General features: G+C 49.0%; 1 protein-coding gene across 5 annotated transcripts in view; it reads right to left on the reverse strand.

The window, feature by feature from the left end:
• WNT10B (Wnt family member 10B) overlaps window positions 1–12104 on the reverse strand; it is a 19794-nt gene continuing 7690 nt past the window's right edge. For all 5 annotated transcript variants that reach the window (XM_029594644.1, XM_029594642.1, XM_029594641.1 and 2 more), the window contains exons 3-5: window positions 10013–10275; window positions 2842–3218; window positions 1–659 (exon numbers count right to left, since the gene is read on the reverse strand). In XM_029594644.1, the coding sequence (XP_029450504.1) occupies window positions 201–659; window positions 2842–3218; window positions 10013–10275 (1099 nt within the window). In that variant the 3' untranslated portion in view covers window positions 1–200. The remainder of the gene's footprint in view (window positions 660–2841; window positions 3219–10012; window positions 10276–12104) is intronic.

Consider the following 12104-nt stretch of genomic DNA (forward strand, 5'->3'; position numbering starts at 1 on the left):
TTGGAGGCTGTAAACAGCGCTGCCTGGGTAGATGATAAGAGTGCTCCCCCGTCCATCCGCTGATTTGCCCTAGGCCTGTATCTCTGGCTTTCTCCATGGCAGGGGCGCAGAGCCCCCAGGGAACTGATGCAATGACTGCTATCCTCCGGGCCCGTCTGCTTGCTGAAGCCAGCCGCGTTGCAGCGCATCCGGAATCGCGCCTACTTGCACACGTTCACCCACTCCGTGACGCGGCACTCCTCGCACAGGACGTAGCAGCACCAGTGGAAGCGGCAGTTGCAGCGCTCGCGGCGGCTCTGCATCAGGATGTTGTGGCCCCTCCCACAGCAGAGGCTGCCGCAGCTGTCCATCCGAGGGCTGGTCTTATTGCAAGTGCGCCCCTGGGTGCCAGGCGAGTCCACCTTGGGGTCCCTCTCGCAGAAATCCGGAGACTTCTCAAAGTAGACCAGCTCCCTGGCCAGCCGGCGCCGGCGCAGCTGGGGGTGGAAGACGCCGGTGTTCTTGTTGTGCGAGCTGATGAACACGGCGCGTTGGAGCTTCTCCCGCAGCAGCGAGCTGACCAGGCGGAAGTCCGGGGTCACGTTCCAGCAGGTCTTGAACTGGCAGCTTCCAGAGGTGCCATGGCACTTACATCGCCTCTTCATGTTCTCCATCACCACCTGGCCGCAAGGACAGGGAGAAGTCAGTGGGTGATGAGCTAATGGAAGCCCCACCCTGCCTTTTCTCTCCTAATTACCCTTCCTGCTCTCCCCCCCTCCCCCTCCCATGCCCAGCGCTCCTTTTCTTAACCCTGCCTCACTTCTGCCCTCATCTCGTTTATCTCCCTTCCCCCCCCCCCCCCCCCGCTCCTTTCTCTCTGTTTTCTTTTCCTCGCCCCTCCCTTAGCTGGTTAAGGTTAAAATGGTACCAAAGCTTCACCGAGCCCGACCTTTGATGACCCTAATGGCTCTCTGTACTGTGACCATCCAGGGGAGGGAGAGAGAAAACTCGGCATCTGTAGCCCCGAGTCTGCCAAGCAGTGGGGAGAGTTCCTTCCCGACCCCCACAGACAGTGATCAGCTGGGAATGGCTGGATTCACGCTTTTCCCTGACGTGTAACTGGAACATCATGCCCATTGATGCCGTTTCCTCTAAAACCATGTCCGGTTTACTTTTGAACTGATTTTAGTACCATATCGATAACTACTTCTGCTGGCAAAATATTCCATAATTCTACCATTCAGAGTAAAAAAAAAAAAAAATCCACACTCTCTCTCCACCTAATCCAAGTGTTCAGTCTTAAACCCTTCCCCCCCACCCCCAGTGCTGGATAAGACAATTCACATGATTACAATGTCCTCCCTTCCTCAGGCAATTTCCAATCCAAGGGTTCTATTTGCTAAGCAGGCTTCCCATGGACACAAGATGGGAGAAAACCTTTAGTACGTCTGCACACAGAAAGACGAAGAACCAGATGCCCTTGGGCAGGCGTTAATTTCTAAGAGTAAAATGTGCGTATGATGAGCGCTATTAGTTTCGGGGGGGGTTGGCCGCGTGTTTTCCATGTGGGAAACGCGCGGCCGGTGGAAAACGCGCAGCCAATCGCGGGTTAAACGGTGAGCTCGGCCGCGCGCACCGTTCTGTATCGGCCTGCATGCAAGCAAACTGACTCGCAGGGTTTGGTTTGTTTATTTATTTGTTTATTTATTTGTTTGTGTGTTTATTTTGCCCTGTTTTTTTCTCCCCCAAAGCATGAGCTAGAGTCTAAGTGACTTGCGCATGATGAATGGCACATGGAGCAGTGTGTCAGGACAGAGCCAAGGGTATCAGGTGCAAGAGGAGGGTGCAAGACCTTCCGTCTTGCACCCTCCTCCTTTACATATCTATCCGTGGCAACTCTGGCACCCCCATCCCTCCCTGCTTCTTACCCTGATCAGCAATGCATCTCTCTCACTCTCCTGTCACCCTTTGCCAAGCCCTATGTCCGTCTTCCCTTTGCCCACATCCACAGTGCCCAGCCTCTGTTTTCTCTGTCCCCCCCGTCCGGCACCTCTCATCTCCCCCAGCATCCTTTTTCATCCCGTCAGTCTCTGCTCAGCACACCAGCGTCACCCCAATCTCTTTCTCCCCTTTTTTTTGCCATGCCCGCCGTTCTTCCTCTCTTCACCCTCACCTGCCCAGCAGCCTCTCCCCCACAGCTCCCCGACCCCACCCAGCTTCTTCCCTGTCTCCGCCCTCCACAACTACCCAGCAACTGTTTCTTTTTTGTATTGTGGTGCCATGTCTTAAAAATGCATAGGTGGCACCTAGGTTTTTCCCCCCAGGGTTTTTGCTACACCCCTGAAAAAAAAATGTTTAGACTCTGGGCACTGCCTAGGTCCGTTCCTGGCTGGAAGTGGGGTTCCAGGTTTCCAGGTTTCCAGCTCTGAGCACGAGAGTTACTGCTAGCCCAAGGCAAACCAACCTTCAGCTAAGCCCTTCTCTGCATAAAATATCCCTTCGTGCAGATAGATTGATCAATCGCTGTTCATGCAAGGTTCCTAAGGCTGGGTACAAACACCCCCCCCCACACACACACACGCACTCACACACACTCACACTCACACACACACACACACACACACGCACTCACACTCACACACACACACGCACTCACACACACACACACACACACACTCACACACACACTCACACACACACACTCACACTCACACACACACACACACACACACACACTCACACACACACACACACTCACACACACACACTCACACACTCACACTCACACACACACACACACACACGCACTGCCATTAATATCCAGGGACCAACCCCATTGGCAGAGACACGTTCTCCGGCTACCTGTCTGCCCACTCGGTTATTGTGGATCCTCATGCGAGCCTGGATGTCCCGCGGGGACTCTCTGGAGTCCATGAAGTCTCTGGAGAACTTCTCCCCAAATTTGAGTTCATGGCCGCAGCCTCCCCACTCCCAGGTCTCCTGCGGGTTGGGCCCCGGCCCCTCCAGGAGCACCGGGGAGAGGTCCGTGGCCAGGCCCTTCACCTTGGCCAGGGCCTGCAGCTGCAGCTGGTTCAGCTTCAGGCGGATCTTCTCCTCGTTGCCCCGGCGTTTGTACTCACAGCCGCACCCTTGCAGCTTGCCCAGGCTGCAAGCAGCGGCCACCGAGTGCATCACGCCAGCGGCCAGCAGCGAGAAGGTGAATGCGCTTTCCCGAAATCCTGTGGAGGGAGAAAGGCGTGAGAGCTGGTGGAAACAAATAGGAGCTGGGTCCTGTTTCCCCTCTCCACCCCCCCCGTTCCCAACCCCAGCTCATTCTGCCCCAAGATCCTCCACGGGGTGAGAGCGCCTGCAACAAGTATTTAGCCATTTGGTAAATTTGCCCTCCTGCTAATGTCACAAGGACCCTGAGGCAAGTTATAAAAAAAAAAAAATGAAAAATCCGCTTTGAAATCTGAAAAGAGAATGCTGAGAGGAAAACAGTGAGCAAGAGATCTGCCCCCCTCTGACATCATCCCGCCTAGCGTCGAGCCGGTAAACGGCGCCATTCCACCGGGCGTCGCGCACCGAAGGGGCGCGACAAAGGGGCACTCCCCTTTGTGCACCCCTTCGTGCAACCCATTGTGCCTCCTTTTCATTTTTAAACTTCTATGTTTCTTCCTCTTTTGTTTTATCTTTCTCCGTGTTTTTCTTAGTTTTTATCCCTTGTTAACAATTTCCTTGTTATAAATGTTCAAAGTATTAGACAAAGGAAACATTTTGCCTGCATCCTCTGTTTTAATGTAAACCTGTATGATTTGTATATTATACAAGAATGTCGGTATATAAAAATAAATAAATATATATAAAAGCATAGAGGGAAAAAATAAGAAAGAAGAACCCTGAATTTACAGCCCCCTCAAACTGCTCAGAGCACCCTAAACTGTCCTCACCTACCCCATCGTAACCAAAGGCCAGACGGATGGTTCCCAGCAAATGAGCCTGGGGGATGCCGTGTTCTGGTCTCAGGATATGAGGGGGTGAGAGATCCCGCCACCCCCTCTACCCCAGCGCCCCAGCGTGCTGGGTCCTATTTGACTTTTAGGGTGCCCCCCCCCCCCTGCGAGGGAAACGGTTCCTCTTCCAGCCCAGCTTCCCGCCCCACTGCAGAAACCAGGGCAGCCACAAAGAAGTTGTGACTTGTCCCTGGGAAATTCCCTCTGGAAGAAGCATCAGCCGAGAGCTGAGATTAACCCCTTCTCTGCTGCACCCAGCCAGGGCAAGTACAAACAAAAAACCTGATTTCTCTCTCTCTCTTTTTTTTCCCCCTCCCTCCTCGTACTCTCCCTTCCCCTTTCCCTCTCTTTCTTCTGTTTCAGCACCTCTTCTTCTCCACCCTGCTCTTTCCCTCCTTCCTTCTCCTTTCATCGTCCTCACTTTCATCTCCCTTCGTGCATCCTCTCTTTTCCCTCTGCTGGGGCTTTACCCTCAAAGATGCACGCATGGCTACCCACACATTTTTAACCACATGTTTGCCACAGCATGGCCTAGTGTGGACATGGTGCCAAGGTGGCGCCCTGCCCTCCCCACACTTTTACAGAAGCTATGTGTGTAAAGTCACGTGCAGTCACTTCTTTACAAAGATGAAAACACAGGTACATTACAGGCACCCGCAGGAGCACAAATATTCACAACAGACAAAACACAAAAAAATAGATGCATGCACTAACCAGACACTCGTGCAGGGAGACAGATAGGAAACTACAACGTCTTCACGCACAAGTGCACATATACTTACACGTTTACACACGCGCACACAGTCATGCGCTGTATTTGCACCGCAGAGTTCCAGGAGCTCTTGTTGGTTACGTGCACATATACTTACACGTTTACACACGCGCACAGTCACGCGCTGTATTTGCACCGCAGAGTTCCAGGAGCTCTTGTTGGTTACTTGCACATATACTTACACGTTTACACACGCGCACACAGTCACACGCTGTATTTGCACCGCAGAGTTCCAGGAGCCCTTGTTGGTTCTGGACTACACAGGACTCCCTAGCTTGTGATGGCTTTTACTGAGTTCATAGAGTGGGACAAGGCAGTAGCCAGAGCCAGAGGGATAGGAGGATGCATAGGGACAGGTCTATCAAGTAAGAGGCAAAAAACCCCCAAAAACAAAAGGGAGGTGATAATGTCTTGGTATAAATCATTGATGATCACGTGGAGTACCATGCCCAGTCCTGGAGGTCATACCGCCAAAAGGCAGTCCAGCAAAGGTGCTGAGCCTGCAGCAAAAGCCCCCATGACAGGGACGGAGACAGCCACGTATCTCAAAGGTAGAAATAATGCGGAAAAAAGGCAAACCTTTCGCCAAGGAAAGGAAAGTCTAGCTCATGATATGAAGCTCAAACAGGCTGATGCAATAATCTTGGCGCTAAGAAAAAAGTGCGCTGGTTTTTAGCGCACATTTTAACACCAAGATTTCTTTTAAACTCCCTGTGTAGTAAGTTAATGATATGTTAATGCATCGGGAGTTAAAAATCTGTAAAATGTGCATCTGAAACATACTGAACACACATTTTAACTAGGAAAGGGGGTGGAGGCATGCCTGGCGGGCTATCTGGGTTAGTGGGGGCTACTTACCCGGATAAATACTGATTTATCCATCTATCTGGCAGTGGGAAACAGCTGCCAGATAGACACATAAATCAGTAATTATACAGCTATCTGCTGCAGGTCACCTCTGCCTAGCTGGAGAAGTACTTTATTCAGCTAAGTAGTGGTGAACCACACCAGACAGCTGTATAAGGACTGACTTACTTATGTGGCTATCGACTGCTTCCCACTGCCATATAAAGACGCATAAGTCAGTTATTATCCAGGTAAGTGGCAGGGACTACCAGCCCTTACCCAGAGAGGTTTTTTTCTATTTTCTAGACTTTTAAAAAACTTTTTTGTACCCTTTTTTTCCATAGCACTGGAAACTTAACTCCAGCTCTAACCGGGGGGTTAAGTTTCCAGCGCTAAAAAGGATGCGCCGGCCAGATGCAGTCTCTCTGCATCAGGGTATAATGCCTAGTGCCCCCCATTTGCATGGGATTTCCAAGCGAGGGTGCTGAACGGTGCTCCCGTTTGGAAACGTGCATTTTCTGCAGGCAGAACGCCTTGCTGCATCGGCGGTGGGTTTTGCGTGTAGAAAATACACATTGCTGTGCCTGCTGAACGCGCCTTTCAGCCCCGGCCCGTCAGGGAGGAAGACTCAGGAGTAAGGGTGATTTTCTGCCAGTCATGCCAGGTTGCCAAACTGGAACCTTTTTGATCTCGCTTCCTCTTCTTCACTGGAAAAAAAAAAAAAAAAGTAGAAGGCGATGGCTGCTGCTGGCCCCGACTCGGTTACCCTCCCCCCTTTTTTTTTTTTAAACAAAATTACCGCTGCACAGAAGTAGCATTAAAAATCTTTTTTTTCACAGAAAAGTAGTTTGGCTGCGGTGTTAGTCTACTGACTGCACAAAAATTAAAGTTAACAGAAAAAAATACATAAAGGATCGCCTTATTATTATTATTTTTTTTTTTTTTTTAATCTTCGTATTTGTTAACCTTTATCTGTGCATTCACATAGAAAGGTGAGGATACATGGTGCAGCCTTCCCAGGGAGGTGATGCAGGCCTGGCTTTAGGGAAAGGCAACTGCCTTCGCTGCAAATTCTTACAGGCGCTGGAGCATTTCTGCCGCTGGCTATTCCTAAATCCAAATCTGCTGCCGTGCGGCCATTTCTCTCCATCAGAACACAAGAAACTGCCATGCTGGGTCAGACCAAGGGTCCATCAAGCCCAGCATCCTGTTTCCAACAGAGGCCCAAACCAGGCCACAAGAACCTGGCAAGTACCCAAACACCAAGAAGATCCCACGCCACTGATGCAAAATCTCCTCCAGCGGTGCAGGCTCCGGTTGCAGGGAGGAAGACGAAGAAGAATCAGGCCCGGGGCCTACAGGAAGCCCTCTCGCGCTGACGGACCCTGCGGCGCCCCGCCCCCTTGCATGAGTTTCCCGGGTAACAGGAAGCCTGTGTGGGAGGAGGGGGGGGGGCGGGGTATCACAGCATCCAGCAGCGCCAGAGGGCTGGTTCTTTTGCCCACGCTGGTCCTTCTTCATCTTCTGGTGCTGCTACAGCCTGAGCCGTGAGGAGGGAGCAGGGGGGCGGTGCTTCCGTGAGGAAAACTAGGTGGTCCCCTAGAGCGCCACAATTTTGGAGGTGGCAAAATTCCATCAGATCAAGGATCAGAAGGGGGGAAGCCAATAGCCGAAGAAGGGGGCACTGTGCTGGAGCTGCTGCCAGTAGCTAAGTGGGGATAAGGGGGGGTGCTTTCCCTGGCAGGGAGGAGGGGGTTATGCCCTAAGAAGATGATTTGGGCAGGAGGGATCATACACTCCCCCCCACCCCAACAGGGAGGAGGGGGCAGGATAACTCTCCCTTCCCCACTGCCTAGGCCCTGAGGTGGTGGAGACCAAAAGAATAGCATAATTCAGGAAAGCCTGGGAGAATCTCAGGGGAGCTTCAGAAGGAAGAGAGGCTAAGCTGGAGGTCATGTGAGATCTGGGTGTGATATTGCAACAGGAAGAGCAGGAACACAGACAAATGATAGCTGAAAAAGATCATACAGCCCCATCCAGTCTGCCCATCCACACCAACCATTCAGCTTCACAGTCTCTACCACTCCATCAGAGATCCTCTGTGTTTATCACATGTTTTCTTGTGTTCAAGGTACTGACCTCCTGACATTCAGCAGGAGGCCACAGCACAAACTCACAGAGCTGTGACGTGCCTGCAGGAGTGCTTCCAGAAGGGTGCAGGGTAAGGGGATGGGGGGTTTTAAGGCTGGGAGCTGTGAAGGGTCCGAAGTTGAGGGTTTCAAGGCTGGGGACTGGGGATCTGAGGCTGGCTGTGGGGATCCGAGATGGGGATGTGCTAGAGGTCCAAGGCTGGCTGGGTGGTCCGATAGTATGGGTTGGGGAGACTGAGGCTGGGCCTGAGACTGGAGGATGAGGTCTTCTGGTGGGGCAAGGTGTTATAAAAGAGAGGGAGGAGGGTGTAGCTGATGGGCATGGGGAAAAAGAGAGTGGAGATATTATAAACATAGAAACGTAACAGCAGAAAAAGGCCATATGGCCTATCTAGTCTGCCCATCCGCACTAACTATTCAGCTTCACAATCTCTACCACTCCCTCAGAGATCATCTGTGTGTACCTCATGCTTTCTTGAATTCAGGTACTGTCCTTATCTCCACCACCTGCATGATGAGACTTCTCCATGCATCCACCACCCTCTGTAGATGGACCTTATAGAGAGGGCAATGTTCAGAGCCCTGGTTAGACTGAAAGTCGAGGGCTGGGTTTTTTTTTTTGGGGGGGGGGGTTGTATTCTTGAAGCTTAAAAACTGATTTTCAAAGGGAAACTACCTGTGTGGTTTGCCTTTGAGAAGAAGCTTCAGCAAAGAATCTCATGCTCTTTACCCCTGCTTTACCCCATGGGCAGAGTCTGCAGGGGAATGCATGCATGAGGCGTGGAAGATCAAGTCCCTGCCTTCCCTGACCTCCCCCCCCATCCCACTCAATGCCCGTTTTTCTTGTGCTTCCATGTGACACTCAGTGACTAGATTTAGCTGTTGGGAGGGGCGGGAGAGGCGTAAAAGGACAATTTTTACATTCGGGGATTTACCCAGATAATTCCCTTTGAAATCTGAGCACCCCTCAGTTTGATGTCATATTCTCGGGCCCATGCAATAAGACGTGCATTAAAATGGGGCTTTCGTATTGAGCGCCCGTTTTCCTAGCACGCACGCAGCCACAGTCCCCTGGGTGCCCGATGCAGTATTTAAATGAGGGACTGCGTAAAAAAAGGACGCGCCAGGGGAGAATTATGCATCCCTAGTGCTTAAATGTATCGGGCGCCCACAATTGCAATGGGCGCTCAATGTGAGCGTCCGTTTTTATCCCGCTGCTTCTGGACAATTTCGTTGAGGCTGCTGAAGATGCTAAGCGCCTCTTTCTATGGGCATCTAATCTGTGCGGCAGATGAAATTTATTTTAAGCAAGCCAATATACATTTATCTTTCAACAACACAAGCAGTAAATGCAAGTGTCACAATGATACTAAGTAGGAGGAGCCACAGAGGACCGTATTTTTCAATTTATTTTATTATTTATTTATTTAAAAACTTTTCTATACCGTCGCTAAGTTATATACCATCGCAACGGTTTACAAATAGGCACATAGACTAAGGTTAGTAAATCTAGGATATCGTACATTCTAACAGGTGCCAATAAAGTTCGGTTACAATTTCATAAATAAAATCATTATTTGAGTAATGTTGGTCAAGTCCAGGTATATTATTGAGTTACTATCTCTTTGAGATATTACTTCTTAAATGTAGGATTGAGTAAATTCATTCTCATCTGCATTACCCTGTACTTTCATTCTCTACCCTCCACACTCTTAAGTGAAGGCTTTTTTAAAGAGCCATGTTTTTAGATTTTTCTTAAAAGTTTTGAGATGAGCCCTTGACTCGCAGATTGACTTTACGCCACCTTCAGGGCTGGAGGCACCCAGCGATTATCAGGGAGGGGGGGGGGCTATTGGCTAATACACATTGTTTGGGTGTGCATTTTCCAAAACACAAATCCGACCTTGTGTAAACCTGTGTGCTGGGCTGGGCGCTGTTTATTGCATCGGCCCCTCTGTGTTTCTACGGAGCCAATGTAAGAATAGTCTACATATGCTGTAGTGCCTAAACTTTCTTTTTGCGTGTTCTTGAAAGGTGAGCTTGTGCAGCCTCTGTACCTAATTTTTATTTATGAGAGGTTCACAGCTTGCAAAGAGTCTAGTTCACCCACAGCACATTTAAACACCCACACAGACCCCCATACCACACAGTTCCACCCAAGACATGTACATGCACCCATTCAGATGCACACACACACACACACATAGCCATACACAGAGGTGCATAAGCACAACCTTGTGTGTCCGCTGTACCTCGCTTCAGGATGGCGCTGTCATGGGGCACTTTGCTGGCATTTTCCAGGGTGGAGCAGTTCCAGCGCTGTGTGCGGAGCTGATGCTGGCACTCGTGGATGGCAATCTGGATGCCCTGAAGCGCTGAAGCCGTGACATCGGGACTCCGCACGCACAGGCCCATCTGCCGCTTGCTGAGGCCGGGAAGGGTCAGACAGACAGTGTTTGGAGTGAGAACAGGGTCCCTGTGTATCTTGAGTCCCAGGATGTCATTGCACAGAACTCTGGAAGAGAGGAGAAACTCTAGTCCCATGAAAGAACAAAAAGAGAATGTTTATCCATTAAGTTCACCAAGTTCAGTCTTCTTAAACCACAATGGACAGGAAGTTCCTGAGAGTGGCTGATTGCTGGGACCCACAGTCTCTCAAGCTAGGGGGACTGAAAAAATACTCAGGCAATGCTTTTTGGCCTTTGGGCTAAGATGAAGTGTAGAACCATGCACAGAATTTGAGCCACAAGCTAAGGACAGTCCCTTCTTGGCCTGTTGGCTGATATTATAAAGCTGTTGAATATGAGAGTGAATGTCTTGCAGCTCAAGCCCGCTGAGAAGAAGATGATGTAATGACCATTGCTAGAGTGGCAGGATTAAACATCCTGCTTACAAAAAAGAAAAGCTGCAGACATGCTTTGCTTGACCATCACAGCCATTCCTACTGGCTCTGTATATCATGTAGGGCCCCGATTTAATAAGAGAAGCGTTAAAGAAGTGCGCTGAAATTTGGTGCACGGTTTTTTAATGCATTCACTAAAAATGTTTGGAACTCCCGATGTGGGGGTTAATAAGTGAACTGACTTTCGCAATGTGCACACAACTCCAAGTTCAAATGTGCATGCAGCCTACTGAGCGTGCATTAACCTGGGAGAGCCTCTAAAATGCATGCAAGTTTAAAATGAACACAAATACAAATCCTGTTTTGTGCCCATAAAAATCTTTTATGGGCATAAAATATGATTTATGCACATAGAAATGCTCTCAGCGCAGAAAACATTTTTGTGCATATAAATCATATTTATGCTCAGAAAGCAGGCTTTATGTGCTCAAAACATGCTTTCTGCTTATAAATCCTGATTACAGGTCCAGTGTTGGAACTTCAGCTTCTGCCCATGGACTGACACTAGCACTGGAAACTTTACTCCACCTCTGACCAGAAGTAAAATTTCCAGTGCTAAGAAAACCTGAGTTAAGCCAGTGTGCCTCTCTGCACTGGGGGGGAGGGGGGGGGATGGTTAATGCTTTCATTTTCATGGGATTTCCATGTGAGGGTGCTAAGCAAGATGCACAGTTTTTGTGTGCAAAACTTCTTGCTGCATCAGGAATAAAGTTTGTGAACAAAAAAAAGTGCACACAACTGTGGGTGAAACTGTGTGCTCTGCTGAGCAAACTTTATAATATGGGGTCCAGACCTTGTATGTGAATGAATCATGCAATTTGGTTTATCTTTATGTATATTGTTTGCCTGTTTGGTATTTATTTGTATGTTGATGGTATTGTTGGCCTATACAGAACTGATGATTTGTTTTATATAGTCTGTCCTGTGTTTGGTATTATTTATGATCTTATTGTTGTGTATGGATTTTAAGGTGTTATTTTGTTATTTCAGCTGGCTGTAATTCCCCTTGGTAGCGATTGTTAAGGCAAACAAGAAATACAAATAAATAAATACATGTTAAATAAATACAACTATCTGATAGGATTGCAATGTTTATACAGCCTGGGAGGCAGAAGGATCCATAAACCAATCATCCTAACAGCAAAATAGTTACCCTTAAAATTAAATCAGTTGTTGCATGTGTCATGATTTAGCTGCCTACAGTGAGGTGGATATTGCATGACTTGGTTGCATGATATCATACTGCATTGCTTATACTCATGTATGAGCTTTTACATGAGCTGCCCATATGTGTGGGCTGTATGGCTCATGCACACTTGAGAGAATCCCATCTTATCACTTGATAAAACTTGCAGGTGACAATTCCCTTCACAGCATCTGTGCACAAAACAATACAAATTGCCTGTTCTTTGATTAACACTGGGAGAAAATAACCTGGAAAT

The sequence above is a fragment of the Rhinatrema bivittatum genome, chromosome 3 (genome assembly GCF_901001135.1).
Source record: "Rhinatrema bivittatum chromosome 3, aRhiBiv1.1, whole genome shotgun sequence".
In the NCBI taxonomy this organism is placed as follows: domain Eukaryota; kingdom Metazoa; phylum Chordata; class Amphibia; order Gymnophiona; family Rhinatrematidae; genus Rhinatrema; species Rhinatrema bivittatum.